Source organism: Onychostruthus taczanowskii, unplaced genomic scaffold, assembly GCF_017590055.1.
Source record: "Onychostruthus taczanowskii isolate IOZ18803 unplaced genomic scaffold, ASM1759005v1 scaffold31, whole genome shotgun sequence".
Classification (NCBI taxonomy): domain Eukaryota; kingdom Metazoa; phylum Chordata; class Aves; order Passeriformes; family Passeridae; genus Onychostruthus; species Onychostruthus taczanowskii.
In genome coordinates, this window is record NW_024500461.1 from 8,001,527 (window position 1) to 8,024,499 (window position 22,973).

The following is a 22,973-nucleotide window of genomic DNA, read 5'->3' on the forward strand; positions in this document are numbered from 1 at the left end:
CATCAGCTTCAATCACAGTGGCTACTATTAGATGATCACAGAAGAGCATAAGAATAAGATGGACATCCAGCAATCTCTCCTAGCATTTTCCCAGTTTCCAGCAATTTGCAGCTAAATGTCTTCCTGAAAGTGTCCTTATGCTTAATTGTCCTTTATGTATTTTTCTGGCAGTGTGGCGATTGATGAAATATGGTCTAAGAAAGAGTCATCCTTATTCTGACTTCAATGGAAGTTAATAATATTTTCTGAAAAAAGGAGTTACTGTCTCAGAGCAATTTCTGTCCTTGTCTTGGGAAGTTTTATGGGATAATAGTAACACTACACTCACCACCTATGAGTAATCATTTTCACTGCTTTCGTCTAGTAAGAAAAAAAAAAAACCTTTGAAAAATTTACATGACACCATGACCAATCAAAATATTTTACTTAATTCAGTAAAAATTTTTGACTACTGTTAAAAGATAGTACACTGAGTGTGTATATATAAAAAATGTATACTACATAGTCTTGCTAAAAATACTAAGGAAGCTCAAACCTTTATCCTATAATTCCTGGCACCATAAACCCAAATTTATGTAATTTCAAATTTGAGCAAGTCTTTTTACAGCTCTGTGCTAAGCAACACTGGACTGGCAAACAAGCAGAACTAGGTAACACAGAACTGGGTAACAGAGAACTATTTGAAGAAAGTGCTCAAAAAAAGATATCTGCACAAAGATATCTCAAGAAGTTACCTACAGCTGTTAAATAAACTATAGCCTTGATTTCATAGATTTGGTAACTGCTGCAAGGTCCTGTGAAAAGCTGTGGAAATGAGAAGCATGTACTGACACATATTTTTGAAACTGTCAATCTTGAAATTATAATTGATGGAAGATTAAAGATTTCTCCTAAGGGTATTTTATAAATCAGATTCAACTTGAGACAGTGTGACACTTTTTTTACTGGTTGCTTTTGCCCAGCTGGGTTCAGAGGCTTCCTTGCCCCCAGTGCATCAGATTTCAGAGTGAACTTCTCCTTTGAACAGCTGATCAGGCAAATTCCCTTTTCTCCTTTCTATTCTTTCTAACTTCATTTTATAATTCATTTTCTATGCTCCCTGTTTATCTCACTTCTTGTTCTTGTAAGTTACGGTCATTTGCTCTTTCGTCATCCTTCACCTCCAACTACTACAATATATTGTTTTGTTTTGCATAAAGATTTCTTTTTTTCTCATCTTTTTCTCTCACTTCCCCTTTCAAATATTTTAAAACAGGTTAAAAAAAAGTTTATTTAAAAATGAAATAACTTATCTGAGATTAAACTACCCCAAGATTTCTTTTGAGTTAAGACTGGGTTGTATTTGGTATTTCAGGTAATACTAACTTAACTTCAGTGGTCAGTGGAGTGTGTCACCAGCACCTGGCTCTGCCCACCAGGGGCAGACATCTCTTTGCTTTTTAGGGAATAACTATCAACCTCTGCTTCCTGACAAGAAGTCAGGTTCTCAACAGGAACTTGCCTTATTACACACAAACTCTATAACCACCTTCTGTAATATTTATCCCCTGCTTACACAGGCTCTGCAGCACCACAAGAAAACTGCAGCATCTTTCAATGAATAATAAAGATGTTACTTGAGTGGGTGGCATGCTGGCACAGCTCTGGCAACTCACTGGACTGTTTGCATATGGATGAGCTTATATAAACCCAGTTCATCCTGCCTGTGAGCTCCCTCATGCCAACAGCTCTGTTCTCACTCTCCCAGCTCTGGAGCCTAGGGTCTTGTTTCAGGGATCTGTGCTGACGCTTACAACACTGCAAATACCTCTCACGGCATTGTACTTAGTTCTGTATGGCTTTTTGTTTTAGAAATTGGAATGATACGATTGCAACTCTTCAGACAAGTTTCGCAAAATGTACTCCCGGAATGATTCCTTACCCAGTTCATTTGTCAAGGCTAAAGGATCTCAGCTTGAGCTCAAGTGGTCCTGCAGATACAGGTTAGCTGAAAATCAGACTAGTTCCACCAATATTTTATAAAGATTATTGAAGGTTAATGATTATTTCCAAAGCAGATCAAAACTTGGGGTGGTTCAATAAGCAAACCCAACACCTACATGTAGTCTCACATTCTGGTTTAGGGCTGTTTAGCCACATTTCTTGCTACTTGTTTCAAAATTTTCAAGTACATAGATTTTCTCCTTGCATAAGTTTGAGAAGAATGGCTGGGCTCTATATAAATGCCATAGTGATATACAAATAGGGGGATTGGTGTACTGACAAAATAATGTATTCTTTACAATTGTGCTCTATGAAACACTTCAAACAGCCTAGCAGAAAACAAAAGTAGCACAAAGTAACTGAGATAGGCCATCATACTCTGTAGATAGAAAAGCAAACAACAGAGTTTGTAAGAAATATTTATCTAAACTCACACATGAAGTGCAAGTATTTATTGTCAATGAATAATAAATGCATTTTAGAAGCAGCTTCCAGAACAACTTTAGACTAAATGCTATTTTTAGCATTTAATGGAAATTCATATTATCAATCAATAATTTAACCTCAGCCATTCTCAGGACTGTGATAAAGAAATAACCTAAAATAAAGACCAGTAATGGATAAAAGCAGAAAAACAGTTTTGTAAAATTCCTGGTATCATGAGTTACATTGTAGGGCTGGTGAGTAGCATATCACAAACAATTTTTGAAGGATGTGAAGACATTCTGATGCAGTACCTTCCTGGATACAGGGAAATGAAACAAGAAAATACTGATCCCAGCATTACAATCATGAATTCAGGTTAATAGTCTGGGTTAGAAAGTAAATGAATTCACTTTAATAAGTTCAATATTCTGAATTACTTCATTTTCTGTAGGTGGAATGAAACTAGAAACAATTTGGTGTGCTGTAAATTCTATAATAAGCCAAAGATTTTTCAACTAGCATGTGATGTTCTTGTGATTACTCTAAATGTGATTACTAGAAATATTAATCCAAAGATTCACATCTATTTAAATCCAAGGACTACTAGAAGGAAATAAGAGTGAATCAGCCAAATTTTCAAGAAACCATTATTAATACAGTTTTAATAGACTTAGATCGCGATATTATTTATGAAAGATAAACTTCATCATAGTCTCACTTGCCACAGCATCTCCAACCCTAACGTATTTTTGACAGTAACACTCCTAGCATTTCATACAAACCACCACCAGAGATACTGAATAAAGTTTTAGAGATTTGCCATTAGCAATCACACATGGAAATAACAAACTGATTATTAAGGCCAAATCCGTAAAACCTATTTTAGAAATTAGGAATATTCTACTGCCTTTAAAGTATTTTCTGGCCACAGGCTGCAAAAGCCTCATTTTTCATCAGATATTTTTTATTCCATTGATGTGCTGATTCCTATTCTGCATACTTTTTTTCAACCTGGTATTGAATTTGATTCTGCTTTAGAAATAAATGTTGTTCAATTTAGTCAAACAAATTAAATAAAATATTAACATACGTGTGTAAGTGGCTAAATGGTTGCAAGGTTCAGATTAAACAGCAAGGAAAAAGCTGAATTTAAACACGTGATTTCTAAAACTTTCACGTAATCCGATAATTCTTTTCACGTCATTTATCATGGCTTGAAAAAAATATCTCTTAACCTCTGGAATTACAGTAGGATGATTATTAGACCATTATAGAATGAGGGCATTGTTGGCTTGTTACTTTTTAGGCACACCAGCAAGCACTCTGGCATTAACTTTGTGAAATCCAGCCAAACAAACTGTTTTTGTGGAAACTCTCCCCATACCATTGTGGTTCAGTGGAGAAACAGGCAAGACCTCAGTTTTACTGGAAACAACTTTGAAAATATTTTAATTTTTTTTTTCAAGTTCTGAAATCCATAATCTTCCTTTGTTGATCCTTTCATCTCTTATCTAGATGGGCAAAACTTAGACGTATATTCAACCCCGTGGTGGAAAAAGATACATTCTATACAGCTCAGTGACCTCAGGGACTGAAGAGGGTCTAACAGAGGAGAGAACTGACCAGGATGAGCAGAGTGCAGCATTAACATCATCCTCGGAAATGTTTTTAAATCCACTTAAGTGTTAGGAATCCATTACTATCAATAGAATCCAGGAGGCAATGTGAGCAATACTATTTTTTAAGCAACTTTCACAACCAAACTAATTTGAGATCTAACACGATTTGTTTTTATCAGTGTGATTTTGTAAGGTTAGGGCCCTAGGCAGGTACATCCAAACTTTTAAAGTGAGAATAACTTTTATTCACTTACTTTTGATTTTCTGTAGAGAAACATAGACATTTTTTCTAAGCACTCTCCCCATACATACTTAAACATCATACTACTGAACTCTTCATTTTACTATTATTTGGCAGTATTTCTGAGCTTCATGTCCCTGGAAGTCACTGAAAATCTGATTTTCTGAGTATTGCATTCTATGTATTCATATAATTCTGCACTTTATCTCCAAAAAACAGTAGAAGTGTATATAATATAGCTCCTATATCATGACGAATTAACATTCATATCTTCTTTATAAATCAATATCTCTCACTTCTTCTGGAAAGTATATAATTTGAGAATATTTTAAAAATACTGAAACAAGGCTTTAATAACATTGGTAAGCACACTATTAGAATTTCCATACATTTTAGTAGCACTCAAACTGTACATAAATGGTGCATGTGTATGGTCACAAAGACTTCTTTTTTAACCATATTTAACAATAGAATGGATGGATTAGCTAATAGTTTAAGAACAAAATAAAAGAAGAGATGGTAGGGATTCAGCATGCATTACTCCTCTTTCTGAGAATAAGTATTTCTAGAAAATAAAATTAAAAATACCTTTAGATCTGACAACATTTTCCAAAGAAGAATACATTGTTTGTATTCTGTGAGGGGAAAAAATAAGTTTGACTACTCAGAAATAGTGGTACAGCAGACCAGAGTGCTGATGGTTTTAATTTTTTTTTTTTTTTAAGGAGAAAATTTCAGTATTGAAATAGGGCCTTAATTTCCTATGCAGTTTTAACAGCATATTACATCTGATGAGGGAAAATACCGCTGAAAAGTCCCAGCATATTAAGTCAGTCAAAATTACATGTCAATCCTCTAATTAAAAGAGAGTTTGTGAAGACTCCTCTGTTCAAGCAGTTCTGTTGCAGACCAGGTCTGACAGCCAGTAGTAGACTACACCAAAATTGACAAGAATTAAGCTATACATTTACTCTCTGATGGATGCCAATATTTTATGACATTATAGTTCCTTTTTTCTAAGTTTCTTTGTTTGCTATCAATATTCTCTATTCCTTCTAGAAGACATATGACAGAAATCATTTATCCAAGTCTGTGAATATAATGACTGAATGACTTTGCAACAGTTTTGGAAAAAGAAGCCTAACACTGAGCACAAAAAGCGTGGACAGAGATAAAAGGTAAATGTTGATTGGCACTTACATAGAGAATGGAAATGTAAAAAGAAAATGTACCAGAGTTAAAGACTACTTAGACTACTTTGGTAAATATGATCCAAAGACTTACATTTTACTCTATTTTCTGCTTAACCTAAGTCTTCCGTTGTAGTAGGCTGCTTCAAACAAAATTGGTGTAGGAAGAATATAGAGCTGGATATTACATTTAAGACACTACAGGGTGAAATTGCTAATATAATAGGAATAATTGAGTACAAGAAAGTAAAATAAATGCATGCAGCCTTTGCATCCAACTCCCATTGCATTTGTTATGAAACATAGCTATAAGCTCTACAATTATCTTGCAGTTTGCCCAGTTTCTGTAAGGTTTGTTTTGGGATTCAATGAATCATTAAAACAGATACATTTTTATCTCTTGTTTAGGTTTTTATGATGTAGAAGAAAAAAAAATTCCTTAATTATATTGACAACTTCTGTAGAATTTATATGATCTTTAAGTAAGTTCAGTGTCATGCAATACATTAGGACTATTATGTTCTCAGTAAATAAATGCTAGAAATATTTATTCCTGATATTTTATAGCTATATGCCTTCTGTTCTCCACTATTTCATGATCTAGATGATTGCATACACTTAAATTGCCATTTAAATAATTTGAAATGAAGATATTATTAACAGAAATAGAAAGATTGGTATGAATAATACAGGGACAGAAATGCATGTGTGAAAGCACCAGAAGATGCAGTGCCTCAAAGAGTTAAAGGCATGCTCTGTACTGATAAACAAGGACACTGCTGGCAGTGGTAAAACACTAGGGAATATGTTCCTGTCAAGAGGAGGAGTGTGCTCTGATAAAACAAGAGCTCAGACAATTTATCAGCAGAAGACCCTGCACTACAGCAACAACATTACAGCACATTGCATGTGATATTCATATTTTTGTTATTCCAAAAGGATTGCCTAAAGTATCTGAGAAAAGGAAGCAAAAACAATGAGTGCCGATGAAGAGAATTTTGGATCCAAAGGGCCATACCACAGCAAAGGCTGATTCCTAAAGGTCTATGAAAAAAAAGTTTGCCTGTCCTAATCAAAAGGAATCGAACAGATACACTAAGAATGCCACAGTCAGCCTTCCACAACAGAGAAGTGACCATGGACAAGCAACTTGGTCATGTACACATGCGCACCTTGCTCTTGGATACTGAGTGGGACAGGCTCCATACGAGAGTGGGGCTGGCTAAAAGCATTTTACCTAAAATAAAAGTCACTTCTGCCTTCTGCAACACTGCATATTGACTTTGGTCATGCAAACTCCCCCCAGCTGTTCTGCCATTGCAAATTAAAATTCCACATTCACATTCCAGTTGTTAGGATACAAGGAAGGGCAGAACCAAACACAAATGTGTGGCTATCTTTCCTAAAGTGCAGACCTATAATTGCTGCTAAAGAGTTCAAAGACCTGCAGTTTAGTAATTTCAGACTGCATCTGCATTTCCTATTGAGGAAGCATCAAACAGCACTGGGAGCAGACACCAGCTGCTGGAGCTGCCTCATCTCATCAGCTACCGAGTCAGGTTCCTTCTGTCTTTTTTGCCATCTATGATAATACAGGTATTTTGGTCTTTTTGCACAGCATACTAGCTTTAAAGGGAAGTTGGGAAAGAAGTGATGTTATCCTTATTGTACTGTCTGGTTGTGTTGGTTTGCTATTGCAAAATTATAGTTATGTGTTCAAAACTGTAAGTTTAAGAGGTGTCCTTCTTAGTGAGAAACTTATGGCTCATTTTATTAAACTCTATTAATTAAGTCCACTTTATCAAAGATCTTATTTTAACCAAATGGAGATTTAGAAAGGACAAGGTAAATGCTGCAAAACAGGAACTAAATTACAAAAAAATATATACTTTTAAGTCTATAATGTACCACTGTGCAATCTGCCTTATGCCAACATGCCTACACATATCCAATTAAAATTCTGCCTTAAGTACTTATATTTTATCTGTTTTCAGCTCTTGGAGGAGGGTGGATATTAACAGCTTTGGAGGAAAACCACTTTGCCAAAACTGCAACCATATGGCAGCAAACAGAAACGGGCCAGCCTAACAAGGCTTCATTTGTTAAAAGAAAGTTTGACTTTTCAGTTAATTTATTAGCTTTTATAGGCAGAACCACACTAGGGGTGATGAAGGCTTCAAGTCTGAGCAGTGGCAGTGGAACAGGGGAAAGATAGAGAGGAAACCAAAGCATGTAGCTTCAGGCAGTCAAGGGTTTTGCCCAATTTCAATTGTCTTACAGCTGCACAGGGTGCAACATGAACCCTTACTCTTCTCAGTCAGCTTTTCTGGATGTGGCCCCACCTGATTCCGTCTTTTCCTAAGCTGGTGAAGTCACATGTATTTCATTTTCCCAGTCTTTGTGCTCAAATTCATTTCCCTCACAAATCTGAAAACTAAAATGTCTTAAAATTTTCCCCATACTGCAAAGGAGAACTCATCAATAATAGCCTTGTTTGTATCAGTAGAGAAGGTAAATAAACAAAGAAAATAACTTTTGTATGATGACTGTCTACAACTTTTAACCTGAAATGAAAGATTTGAGAAAGAACACTACAAAATGTATTCTAATTCAGTGCTCTGCGACTTACTGTCAGTCCCTGGCATTAAGTTTGAACTACATGACATTGAAACACAAACATACAGTGGGCACACTGAGAAGCAATAAGGTCTTGTTTGTACAAAAAACTTGACATAAAGTGGAATTGTAGGTTTATTCTGAATACAGCAGAATGCAGTGGAGTCCTGCTTTCAAATGAGATACAGCTAGTACAGTCAACTCAGGCATAGCCTTCAGTGTTCCAGAGTCCTTCTGGTTTCAAAGCAGCCCTAAAAGAGCCAACTCATGAGTCTCTCTGAAGCTGTACACATGAGGATACATACTGCTAAAGTAAATATTCCGCAAGATTTGCTAGCTTCCTTGAAAGTCTTTTTTTTTTTTTTTTTTTTTCATGTGGTGTGATTCTGTTTCATATATCCCTTCCAGTAAAAAGCAACATTAATCTTTGAAAGGCAAGCACTCAGGCTGTGTCATTGAGCAAGGTTTGTAGTCTTGATATTGATATTAAGGCACAGATGCTGCAAGTGGAGCTAGGATTATCTCCAAGCACAGGAAAAGGCACCGCTCTCACAAAAGGGCAACACAAAACCCTGTAAAATACAATCTTCCTAAATGCAATAAGAACTTTGTTTATCTAATCTGTAAGAAAAAGGCTTGACAGTATATTTCAAACTAAAATTTTAGATCAAGAAAATTAAGACAATTCAGTAAACTCTACCCTTTGTGCCTCTAGGTGGAACAATGAGAGCATTCAAGGGTAGGTACATTCTCAGCTGACCAAAAATATCCTGACTTGTATACACACAGCAACTGTTTAGTGCATTTATGGACAGCATCCAAAATAAAATTTATGATCAGTAGAATTATAAAACTGTAAATCACCCTCCATGTGCTAGAACATATTTGACAGAAGTGACTCTCTCAAAGAACTAAAATGATTGTTGACTATTTTGATGTGGAATGACTTTCAAAAATTATTTTCTTACTCATTATTTTAACTGTACTGATTTGACACAATTCTAGCTTTAATCATGATGATGATATGATATCTATTACCCATTTTAGTTTGGGTTTTCTTTGAGTAGACTATTTTTTGATTATTCCCTTCCAAGTGACTTGCAAATATAAGTAAACCCTGAGTCATACACCTGCAAACAGCTACCAAGCTCCAACTAACAGACGTTTACTGCTGTGTACGTCTTGAAAGACTTCTTATTGTTGGAAAAAAAATTGTTTATAATTTGGCAATGAAAATATGAAATTGCAGTGTTTTTTTCTTTTATTTTACTTTGTAGATAGGTTCCTTCTAAATCATGTTATCATAGTCGTCACAGAATCATTGTAAAATAGACTCAAGCCAAGGTCAATTTTATCCCAACTGTTATTCTTTCTCATTCTGGCAAATGAGAAAGTTCTCATTCAAAAGTTTTGCAGATGCTACTGGAAGTAACCAAAGTTACAATCTTCCTAATAATAATCTATTTGGATGCTTCACTACATCACCTTTATAATCTTGTCCTGTGGAAGAGAGGGAGATTCATTTTAGGTAGTTTTAGACAGCTACATCTCAGGAGCTCCTCTAAGGCACCAGTGCCATTTTGCACGCTTCAGACATTTAAACATGATGACCAACAACAAAAAAGTGCCTGCTTATCTAACTCAGCATTAATGGCTCAGGTGTGCTCAATGCAGCCCACACTCCAGAAGTCTGAATTTAGACATTATGAATAAGATCAATCTGTCTGACCTACCATTACTTTCATCAAGCTTATGCTTTCTTAATTAATTTGCAAGAAAAACAGATGAGACAGTGTCAAAACCCTAAGTGAAGTCCAAATACTGGACATCTACTGTTTTTCCCTTACCTAATATTTCCTATCCACTCCTAGAAGGGAATTAGATGGCTTTAATAGGTTTGCTCTTGGGAAATCCATACTGTTTATTAAGTATTTCTTCTAGCTACTTAAAGTAGTATATCTGTTCATTGACTTGTTTATTAATTGAAAATAATTCCCCACATTCTTTTCCCTTTCCTCTTTTAAAGGTAAGTTCTATGTTATTCTTATTTAGTTTTTTGGTACCTGATACATCCCCCATGAAATCTCACAGAAAGCCACTAACAGGCCTAAGTTTTGCAGACAGTTAAGAAACCTAACCTATATAGTCTGTTCTTTCCTTATCTACAATTGAGGTATTAGCTCTAGGATTAACTGTGCATGTCACATGTTCACCGACAACCTCTACATTAAACTCGTGTTATAAAAAATCACCGTGTGCTTTTCCCTTCTCTGCTCCTACTCCATGCACCCTTTCCTTTCCTCCAAGAGCTCTCTAAGGTACTGAAGATTTCTCTGTTCTTCTATTAATGTACTAATATAATTATGTTATATTAAATCTTGCTAGTTGCTTCTCACTGAGTGCTTTGGCACTTCTGACGCGTCTCTACACACGTGTGTTACTCCACCATGCTTAGTCAAGAGAAATTTTCCTCATTTTCCCTAAAGTGGAAGAAGAGATGAAAATTTAGCTCAGCTGGTCATTTACACTTTCTTTTTTTTCACATTGGTGAAGGTTGCACTATGGTCTTTTGTAGATTTCTGTTGAAAACCCTACAGACTCGTCTTAAACTTGTGCCTGATATATTTCTTAAAATAAAATGTCTGAATTTGTTGACATCTACCTTTTTCAGCTTTTTTTCCTCTGGGCAGTCTATCAATGTAATTTCTTACACAAAAAAGGCAACTAAAAACCCCAATTACTATCACGTCTAATGTCTTTGAAAAAGATTCAAGAACAAATATATTCTTCACCGCTTTCCTGGACACAACACATATTGAAAAGCTCTATCTAATCCTCTTTTTGAGATCTCAAAGCAACTGGTTTTGAAATACAAACTGAAAGTTCCTCTCTTCTTCCCTTCTTCTATATGATTGTACTACTATTGTGATAGATATGATAAAGTATCTACAAAGTAAATTTTGTTATAATGTCTAATTAATTCTTGTTTTCATCATTAACTCTTCAGTTATTTCTTCTCTGTTCCTCTTTATTCTATCATTAACATGCAAACAGCTAGGATACCTTGCAAACTGACCCATGACTTTCTCTAGTCACTTCTTTAAGCTTGTTTTGAATAATCCCAGGGACAAGACCTACGTTCAAGTTGCCTTATTTAAGGTTATGATTTTTGTTCTTGCCAAATGGTTCTCATTTTAAACTTCTCTCAGGAGAGAGGAGTTACACTTAGGTGGTATCTGACTGATGCTAGACTTGGGCATGAGATGAGAGCCAGTATTATCTTGAATCTTCAGCTTCATTATTCACTGCCACAGAGCCTGACAAGAACTTTTGATTTCCTAGGACAATTCTTAGCATTATTATTCTTTATCCTATGTTAACGATTGGTGCAATCTCTTGTAATTTGGCAAAATTTGACTCGTTGAAGAACCACATCAGCCATAATTTAAGTGTGTTACAGATATTTCCACATCACTTGAGTAGAGAATCAGTAGCCAGCAGCACTTTTTATTTCCTCTTGGTAATAGGGATTTTTTATTCCTGGGCTAGTGTTTGGGGTTTTTGTCAGTTATGAAGTTATTCTTCCTTGTTTCCTGGTCAGCACTCCAGCTTTTAATTTGTCAGAGGACATCAACAGTCACCTTCCTCTCTGCAGTTTTAAGTTTGCTCCTCCAGTACCTGTACTGCTACCAAACAGAAAGCTCTGCTTTAACTTTTTTGTTCCTGAATGCATGCTGTGGATGAAATCCTCGTGAGCATACGAGCTTTGAATCTCTCCTTTTATTGCTCCTCTAATTGCTTCTTAAGAGATTTCCCTGAAGATCTAAGAGAAGTCTTTCCAGATACCACCAGTAGGAAAATATAGGCCAAAGTTCTGGCAAGTCCATTCAAGAATTTCATCACAAGATGTCATCATTGTCTAATTTTAAATAAAGCTATTTAATTATGAGCATATGACATATTTTCTCTCAAATATTTTTCTCTAAGAAAGAGATACTAGGTAGTATAAAAAGCTCTTTATGTTCATGACTGACAGAGTATTTGTGCTTGAGTTTTAGATACTTTTGCTTTTATTAGAAGTTCATGAAAACACTGAAGTATAACATGAAGTACAGGACTAAACAAACACTAAAATGAAGGACCCATGGGAAGCTACATTTACTCTTTGGTACTACAAGGAATTTTGCTACTTGCTAAAAAGTTATTAGACAAGTGAAGTTGCCTGAATACAGTGCTCAGTAATCTATATGCTTACAGTTCAACAGTAGAAGTTTCTTTGACTTGCACACTCTGAACAGTAAAAATATTATTTTAGAGCTTCACTGGATAAGCTTTTTCCACATATATTCAAGTAAAAACTAAAACCCCTCATATTTATACATAAACTGATGAAGTATTTCAAAATTATATTATGTGATACCATACTACTTAATTTTTATTCCTAAGCATAGGTCAGATCTTTACCTTTGGTTGTGCTATGTTTAAGGAGAAGCCTGCTAGCAGTGAGAAGTAAGAAATCCTTATTTCCTCCTAGGTAACCTATTACTTTGTAATTACTTAAATAATAAAAAATAATGTACCTGAAGTATAATATGTTTGATGCGTATAATGCATTTAATTCAATAACAGTTCCCTTTGCTTTGCTGCCTAAATTGTGTTTGACTGAATCTGGAAATAGCCAAAAGGAATGAAAAGTGGAAGACATACATGTGAAGCTGCATATATCCAGGTCTATAGTAGAAAGACATGTCTTTATTGCAAACTGTATGTAAAGCAAAACTGATACAATTTAAGGAAAGATAGCTCTATTTCGATTGATCATAGCTCGATGTCTTAATTTAGAGCGAAATCAAGCTAAAGACCATTAAAGAGTTGACAGGAAAGAAAAAAAATGTTCATGTTGGGAAAGCTGCACACTGAATAGACAGTAAGTAAGGATTCAATGTCCACTCTGGGAAAACAAGCAAAGAAAAGAATAGATCCTCTGCCATTTGCAAGAGTTGAAACACCAAATGCCATATTTCTCTGTCAAGAAAAAATAAGGTGTGCAGTAGAAGTGCAAAATGGCTGATGACAAGAGTTCTGAGGTATTTTCTGATCTTAAAAAAGTAGAAAAGGAAAAGTAGTGGTCAGTCATGGGAACAGATAGAATAGTATTTACACATCACTAAAATATGGAATTTTTCAAACTGTTGCTATTGTCTCCATTTCATGGCTTTTACTTGCTCTGCAGCTTCTTACCCTACTGTGGGAGCCCAGGGCACCAGGAATATTCCTCTGACCCTCAGGGGGGCACTGACTTTGACCCTCATTCACGGAGAAAGTCTCCTAGTCTTCAAGATAGACTAGAATCCACAAAAGTGTGAAATAGATTATAGTGAGTAGTGTAGGTGCATCACTTGGTGAGAAATTCAGGTTCTGGGATTTTTAGTATGTTGTGGATGGAAGCAATATGGAGGGCACAGGGTGTCATGCTGGGTTTCTTCTTCATGCTTCTTCTTCTTTCTTCTTCATGGCTTTGGGTGGCATTTTGTAATTGGGCAGAAAAGTCTGCATTGCGGGCTCTTTCGGATCAGTTATTGGGTAAAAAGGGAAAATAACCTAGGTGTCCTTTCTTATTGGATAGTTTAGTCTTAAAAGACCTTGTAACAAAAGATTGGTAGCCATTTTGTGCCTTCTAATGAAAAGCTGCCTAACTCAGAGTAGTGAGATTGTTTTACTGATAAGATATAATAAACACTTGAGTCTGAACATGAACTACTGTCTCAGGTGCCTTCAATCCAGACCCAGAGAAACCAACAGCTGAACACCCCACCCCGCCTAGCTGATTTTGCCTTTGGTGCCTGTGTGCTGCTGTGGGAAGCTGACCCTGGCTGGACGCCAGGTGCCCAGCAAGCCACTCCATCACTGCCCTGAGCATGGGCATAGAAGACAATAAAACAGAAAAAAAACCCCTTGGGTCAAGATAAAGGCAGTTCAATACAGCAAAAGAAAAGGTCTGTGTGAAACCAAAGGAAAACAAAAGAGTTATTCTCTACTTCCTATTAGCTGGTGCTATCCAGCTTCCCGCTCCTTTTTCTTAGCTTTTATTGCAGTACAGCCCTGTATGGTATGGAAAATTCCTTTGCAGCTCGAGCCAGCTGTCCTGGGTATGCCACCTCCCAAGGTCTTGCCCACCCTCTCCCCACTGGTGTGGGGGCAATGTTGGAGAGGCAGCCTTGGTGCTGAGCAAGCACCAGGGTGTTTGACAGGTGAACACCCTTCTAGCTACCCATGCAAAGAACTGTGAAGGCTGCCATGGGAAAGATAACTCCATCTCTAGCAGACCCAGTACAACTACCATGATAAAATATAAGACACAGAAAATCCTGAATTATTTATAATATCTTCAGAAATTATTCACTATCTCCTAACGTGGAGTTTGTCTGTGAACAGTTCTGTTTTCCAACATTGCAAGCTGCAGAAAGAACAGATTGCCAGAACAACATGCCTAGCATTTCTCATGATATAGCCCCTTACTCTTTTTAGAAAAAAAATAAGCTGAGTCTGCTTGTTTTATCTGCAATTATATTTGCATTCAAATAAGTTATTTTCTCTTTATCCTAGATCCCCTTTTCACTGCAAGCTGCTGTTAAAATAGCTGTGTCAATTATATTTAATTGATAAGACAGTTTCATTCTGTAAATATGTAATGCTCCGTGAAATGGACAGTTGTTCAAATATATCCTTTTCCAAATTTTAAGCGATAAGGTACATAACATCCTGCCCTATATATAAACCAAATGCAATTTTTAGCAGGGATGTACCAGTACAGCTGAGTAACACAGCTTTGCCTCAGGACTAAATTATTTGGACATGCAAGTCAGTTTTCCCTCCATGAGTTGGGGAGAAGACATAATAAAATGCTTTAAAAATTCTTATCAGCACAGTTGCACAGGTTTATGCTGACAGACCAACAGGCTAAGCATGACTTAGGGTTCTTAGTAGCAGAGGTTTTGAAACTTTCCCATCATTGTCTGTCAGCAACATTTTCAGCCGTGTGCCAAATATTTATTTGAAGCAGCATTATATAATACAATACTTTAAAAAGTGTCAGCAGTTAATGCATTATATATACTCAGAGTTCCATCATTCCAAACAAAACCTCATCTGAAACAGATTGTAAAATACTCCCCTCGAAGAAAGACTTCAATACAAAGACATTAATGGAGTATTTTCTCTCGTAAGATTTCAAAACAACATTAATGACTCCAATATGCTATTTAAAGCAACAGCTCCAGGACACTGGGCCTAATGCATCTCTAAGAGTAAACAACATAGATTCTGCTCATGGTTATTCAAATATCTACAAATGATTTCAACACAGTGGGTTACTTAGCAATGTCTTATCCACAGTTTCCCTACAGACAATTATGCCAAAATTAAACAATAGCTCTTGTTTTTCCTTACTTGTAGTGTGATCTTTCATCTCCCCCAGTCCAGTATTAATTCCAGCATCTATTGAACTCATGATTTTATCAATCTACAAAAGAGAGAACAGTGAAACAATTGAGGGATCCTGTCTTCAGTATTTTATTTTAGATTTTCATGCATAGATTTATTGCATTATTACCCTCATTAGGAAAAAACAATAAAAACTGTAAAAATTCATAAATCAAAGGTAGACAATTAATTTCTCCACTTTGATTTGGAGACTGCAATTTGATTTGCAATTTTGTATATTAGAAAAAACTAAAGCTTGGGACTAGTACTCCTTTTTCCATGGTAGAGTTCCTTACATACTGATGACTTTGGTCATCTAGGTATGACCAGTAGTGGTTTATTTAAGCAGTAATATTAATGAATAAAAAAATATCCTGTATATTCCAAAGTATTTAAAATACACACAATTAGATCAATTGTTCAATTAATATTTCCAGAGAATTTCCTAGCCCCCTTTTCTTTCCATCTGCCCCAAGGGCACTAAATAGGTATGAAACATAGTTGTGTCCCCACATACCACAGAACAAGGTTCTCTGTGAAACAACACTGCACTGATCCCAAAACTTACTCACATGTTTCTAAGGCACATTGAACTTACTAGGTCAAAACCACTGTATCTATTTCATTTTCTGTAAGAACAGGACAAACCAAAAAGTGCATCAAAAGGTTGCTAAGGTGGACTAAGAAGACAGCAAAACTTACTAAGCCTAACATTAGGACTAGTAGGAAAAGCATGCATTAGTCAATGGTGACAGAAGAAAGTCCAGAAATTATGACAGAATCTTCAGATTGAGCGTTCATACTTTATACATAGATATATACATATCTATATGGCACTTTTTTTAAGACCAAACCTTGATGACCATGTAGAAAGGCAAACCTGGACCTGATTCTAATCAGGATTTTATAATAACATATCCAAATTGTAAAGATCAAAACCTGATATCCTTAGTACATCCTCTCCAAGAGAGTACTTCCCTTACAAATATGCCTTAAAATGCCCTATCAAATCAGACACTCAGGTTAGCTTGAAACATTTTCCTAGAAAAATAACCAACAACATAATCAAACAAACTCGGGGTTCTTTCTGCACACAATAGCACCCTGGAGATAGATGAATTTCCCCACTGTAGTAGTTTCAAACAGAAATGCTCACTTCTCTGTAGGAGCAGTAAAATCCAAACATTTCCCACTCTTAATTTACCTCAATGAGATGGGTACTTCTGTGTCTAGGAAGAACCATTTACATTCTTGAAATTCGGCACAGGAAAAAGAATTAAACATAAGGTGTCTAAAAATTAATTTCAATTGAATTCTAAACCTAAAATAAAGTCTCTCATATGAGCAAGCATGTGCACTACAAATTCAGTGTGGAAATTTCTCTTAGTAGTCCTGAATTCATTGCTGCTATAAGAGTATTCTCACTTCACACAGCAGCCAGGTATGTGCCAAGCATTTTGTACACAGGCTACACACCAGTGAGAGGATACCATACATAAGGAGGGTTTGTAGAATGCCCAATCAACTGTCCATTGCTGCCATCTTCTCCTGGCTCTTGCTGATGGGCTCTGCCATGGTGGAAATAATTAGCAAATAGGTAAACAATAGGCACAGTTACTAAGGATTTTACCAGCATTATTATTGTCAGCGGTGAGGGCTTTAGTAGACAATAATTTCAGTGCCACAGAAAATTGCAGAATTACTTCTGGTTATTTTCATTCACTAGGGAAACAATAGACTTTATTGAGTGGGCAGCATTTGAACAGAAATGCTTTGCATTTTCTGCCAGCTGTTGAACTCCCATGCAGTACACTGTGACATTTACTCTGAGGTTTGCAGTGTGGAATATTCACTTTTTATTTTGTCTCTGAAACTGAAAATAATAACAGTGTCTTCACAAGATCACAGTACTTAAACAATGAAAAAAAAAACCTTACTTCTTCCCACTCTGATGTGAAGGAAGGTGTTCTCTCTGAATTCCCTTTGGAGCACTGTGGCTTTGGCGTGGGTTCACTCCAATTGCTTCTTGCTTTTTTATCATTTGGTGGATGAGTGATAAGATTAGAATCTGATTTTGAAACATTTTTGCACAAATGCATTTCCAGTAAGGTCTTTGGTAAAGATCGTATTCTGCCCAGCGTGCACGCTCGCTCCACAAATCCCCCAGTGGAAATAACCCATTGTTCACTGATCCTTGGTGCACCAACCAGGGTATGATTTTCTGCTGGTTTATTCTTAGTATGAAATATGGTTCTGTTTACAATTGGTGGCTTTTTTTTCTTAACAGGAGGATCAGAGCTGCTCTCTTTCCGTAGCTGTATCTGCTGTGCTGCGCTCTTGCTCAAAATGCTTTTCTCCAGTGGCCCACTGCACAGGTTTACTTTGCTGTAGAGCTGCAGTGGATTTTCAGGAGGGTCACATGCAGGTGATGATCCATGAAGTAAACCTGCAAACTGCTCAGCGGGGTGTCCTTCAGGAAGCTCACTTTCAGTGGATGTTTCACCCTGGCTACGTTGCTCTGAAATGAGAGAGTAGCTTGTAAACATAAAAGGGTGATAAAATACTGCAAACAAAAAAATCCTTACTCCCCTCAAAATTACTTTTTAATGTTGCTTGGTACATTCTTGTGTAAAGAAACAAAAGACAGCTATGCCATGAACTGATTTATTATTCTCTTAAAAAAAATAAATCTTAAATATGACTATTTTATCCTGACTAAAATATCTGCTGGTAGAAGAACAGCCAACAATGCTCAGATCTATATATAAATTCCATGAAAAAACAAATTTATAAGAAAAAACAGGCCATTGCTATTCCATCAACTTGATGATGTCTCTTTTAATTTGCTATTGAGTTGAAATGTGCACAAATTATATAGTTTAGTATGATCAATTAGGTAGGTAGTTTGTAGGTGGTAAAATACATGAAGAACCATGATTGTCATGAGTATTCTTAGTAATTTTTCTTTTTATAGCCATTATAATAATAGTGAATTTACACTTTGATGCCTTTTTACTGACAGTCTCTAAGGAATAGATGTGAGTGGTGTTTTTATTTTCTGGAACTTTTGAGAATAGTAATAGTAACCATTGGGAAAAAATAACACAAAATCAAGTCTTTTCAAACACAAAAAGCAGCCACAGAAAAATGCACTACTTTGACAAGGTTTAGAGTTGATTATTAAAATTTTATGGCTCTTTTATGGCTTGTTGCTGAAAGACCTAGGAGGGGGAAAAAAAGAAGGCCTGAGCTGCCTCACTAGAAGTGTTGGTGTGGTTAACATTGCTCTATCAACATGGCATTAAGTCAGCATGTTCTAGTCAGAATAACTGTGTCCCTACTAATAGTCACATCTCTATAACTACTTCATTAAAGATAAATAAATTCATCTCATTCCTTCTAGAAGTTGTATGTTCTAGATGGACTCTAACTGTAGGACTGTGAGCACAGCAGTAGCTACCACAATGAATCTAGCGTAGCATCATGACATCATATGCAAAGATATTGAGCACTTTTCTCCCATTAACTAAAATATCTGCTGGCAAAAAAAAACCCCAATCAAAGCTCAAAATATCCATTCTAAAAGAAAGCAATGCTTGACTTTATTAATGAGAGAAGAAAGATTTTGGTGTGTACTTCAAAACTTCATCAACTCTTTTACTAGTCAGCAGCTAAAACTATAAAATTACGGTTTTCTATATATGATAAAATTCCAAGAACCTAAGAAAATATACTTTTCTTCTTTGAGAAACAACCAACTAGAACATACACTTCAGACATTTTGGAACCAAAAGGATGTGAGGTGTCATGGAGAAAGGTTAAATGTAGGATATGACAGAGCTTAAGGCATCAGTAAACCCAGAAAAAATTGGTTTAGGGGAAAAATTCAGGGGAAAAGGAGGACATGGGACATTATCTCTTTGATTTCTGAAAGTTGCTGATTTATACATATGTCTGCAATTTTGAAGGTGAATTCAAAATGAGGAATAAATTATGCAAATAACTACTGGCTTTTCCTTTACGTGAAAAACTCAGTAGCTGAGATTATGCTCCAGATTAAGACACCTCATTTTTCTGAATGAGTAAGAACATGTTAGATCCCACCATAGTCAGAGATCAGATTAATAAAAAGAGTGGAACCTATCATTCCCTGTCCTCTGTTAACCGGGCTAACTACACTGCCAGTGCCTTACAGGAGACAGCATTCAGTTTGTGTCCAGATACCTACATTTATATATCTGTCATGAACTGAATCCTATTTTGATGTTCCAGACAGGTAACTCATAGCTGTGGATTGAACTCACTGAAGAGATAAATGTTTTTGTTAGGACAAACTAAACCAGGAGGGAATAAATCAAGAAAAACAAAATCTTTCAGAACCTGGATTGCAAGAATTTCACTACTAGCTTTGCTGCATCTATGTTATTAAATAGTACTGGCCAACAGCTATGAGGATGTCAAGGAATTACTAAGCTCATGACCTTTAGGTCAAACTTTCCTTCTCAAGACAGAGCTGGTCCATCCAAATAATTCCTGGGAATAGTCTCTGATCTCAGCTAAAACTTGCACTGTGCCTGGGCACTGTCTAGATGGGTCTGTTCAGTATTGGCCAAAAACTGGCAAAACACAAACAGTTTAAGGGTACAGACTGCCAAGAACCAGTGGCATCTCATGTCCTGATTTTGCTAAATTTATTACTTGTAAACAAAGTAAGTTCTTACTGAGAACTCCCATTCCCCTGTGGTCAGTAAATATATGTACTGAGCACCAGAAAGTGTGTGTGTGTCTCTTACTTTCCAGCAGTGTTGCAGTGACAGCATATCAAAACATTAATTCTGGTTGTTTCGATAGTTAATGTGGCAGCAAAGATTCCAAATATATTGTATGAGCCTTTTTCAGCTTGATCTTTCACAACTCTTACTGTACTGTGCACACATAAGTACATATATTCTACTTCAGGTATAACTTTCATCTTTAAAATACCCACACAAATACTTTAAGGAAGTCAGGAAAAATTAAAACAAAGGTTGCTTGTTTACCCATTAATTTTCTTATGTGTTAGCAAGCACTCTATTTCACTTTTTATATGATCACTACCTGTTTTCAAAAATATCCTATTTCACTTAATGTTGAGAATGAAGTTTGCTTAATGAAGAAAAAGCTCCTCAACATTTCCATAATATCATAGAACTGTTCAGTTTGGAAAAGGCCTCTAAGATCATCAAGTCCAACTGTTAAACCAGCACTGCCCAGTCTACCACCACCACCAATCCATGTTCCTAAGTGTCATATCTTCACATCTTTTAAATATCTCCAGGGATTTATATAAGAGTGGTCTTATTACATATTTACTGCAAAGAATCTAAATTCTTCTTGGAATATCAAGTTCTTTAACAGTTTCTCAAATTTTTATTATGTCCATTGTCTAAGACATTCACAAATATAAACTCATGTATCCTTCTGAGGTGATATTGTAATGTGATATTATGCTAATTTGAAAAATTAGGCACAAGGATATAATAATGAAAATGCAAAAATGTTTGGGCATCTGATTTGAGATGCCTCAAGATTTTCTTTGTTCAGAGTATTCAACATTTTTAAACACAGAATGTTTTCAAAGCATGGTCACTCTTCATTTCAGTAGATCAAAAAAATCAGACCCTAATATGTCAAATTCATCATTCAAAAACCAAGGAACATGGGTAGTGGCTATTTGGACAACCTTTGTTTTTTGACTGCTTGGGTAATCTTTGGTCTGTCTTGACCAGAGTAAAAAAAGCCCTGGCAGAGACAGGGAAACTCTTATCAGAGACTTTTAGCTTTGTTAATTATGTGGCAAAGTAAGCAAAGACCTTACAGCTATACCTTCTTCACTCTATCATTTTGAGCAATGCAAACCACATCTCTATTAGGCAACAAAAAAGGAGTAAGGGGAAAAAAAAAATCCATTTGGTCATGATGAAGGTTAAGGAGCAAGCAGCATTGCATGCTGCACTGCAGCCCTAAAACAGGTTATGCAGGGTGGTGCCATCTGCACCGCTGGACAGTTTCAAGACCTGGTTAGGAAAAGACATGTCTGATCTCACTATGACAGTCCTGCTCAAAAGAGGAGGATGGACTAGAAATCCTCCAGATAGTCAACAGTTTAATGAAGAAGTTATAATTCAGAATCCTCTGGGTTTTGAACTGATAACTGTTAAGCTAAATGCTCTTTGAATACTGACTTGCATTATTATTTTAGTTTCTTAATGCAGTTAGTATTTAATACTTTTATTTTCAGCAAATAAGGAGAGTACAGAGATGGACTATAGCACTGCTCTAAATAGTACAGTAGCCTATCACTCCCTGTCATGTCCTAAAGAAATCATAGAAGGAAAAAAAATAAGCCATACAACAAATAATCATAAAATAATTTCCTAGAGTACATGTTTCTTTCTTATTCCAAGTCAGTATTTGTTGACCTAAGACCTGAAATGTGAGATGCAAAATAAGCTCTTCAAACTGCACCATTATCTAAAAATGCAGATTCATTGTTCATGGGAATATCCAAGTTCTCCATCTCAAGAACTTAAAGAATGAAAAGCTTTACACAGGATAATAGCACTACTATACCCTTGCTAAACAGGGAACTTTATAAAAAAATTTAAATCCTAGCTTTTAATAATTACCCATCTCTGAGATAGATTTTTTTTTTAAATTGCTGCATATTTCTGTCATGAACTTCAAGAAAAATGATATTGAAATCCATATTTCTCCTGAGGCTTAGTAGCACTGCAAAAATGTGATATTTTATATATTATTTTCTGGTTTTAAACATATAAAAATAATTATTGTTTTGAATATTGCTGTGTATTGAAAAAAAAAAACCCATGCTTTTAAACCATTTATTAATTCTTATTTTTATTTCTTATTATTTCAACCAACTTAACTGGCACTAAGAATTTATATAAGCAACTACATTACATAGGTTTATCCTCAGTGAACAGCCATCTAATAAAGACAGCTTTTTCTTCTCCCAGACATTAGAGTAAGCTTTATGAGAAGGAACTTTAGGAAAGAGGGTGGGGACACAAGAGAACAGGAGAAGTTCAAGCTCTTGGACTCAATCCCAGTGGAGAGAAGCATTCAGCTTATAAGTAATTTTTTTTTTTCTTTTTGCAAGTACATTTATTTTTGTAATTAAAAAAAAGCCATCAGAAAGAGATCTTGCTTCCTTACCAGATACTGCTTTTCTTACCACTTTATCTTGTTACTTGTAAATAGTATCATAAACAGATGTCATTTCTACAGAACTTTAGCATTATTACAAGTGCATGTACAGCTTATCCATCTGAGAGGATTACTTCTGAAAATCACTGTGATACTGCCATATCTGTGTTACAAGGAAAACATTTACATTTGGAACTACAAATAAAT

At 35.8% G+C, this 22,973-nt stretch overlaps 1 protein-coding gene across 1 annotated transcript in view; it reads right to left on the reverse strand.

The window, feature by feature from the left end:
- Positions 1-22,973, reverse strand: part of ANKS1B (ankyrin repeat and sterile alpha motif domain containing 1B) — a 406,509-nt gene that overhangs the window by 193,575 nt on the left and 189,961 nt on the right. Inside the window, exons 13-14 of the mRNA XM_041409745.1 lie at positions 17,495-18,075; positions 15,525-15,597 (exon numbers count right to left, since the gene is read on the reverse strand). Coding sequence (XP_041265679.1) covers positions 15,525-15,597; positions 17,495-18,075 — 654 coding nt within the window. The remainder of the gene's footprint in view (positions 1-15,524; positions 15,598-17,494; positions 18,076-22,973) is intronic.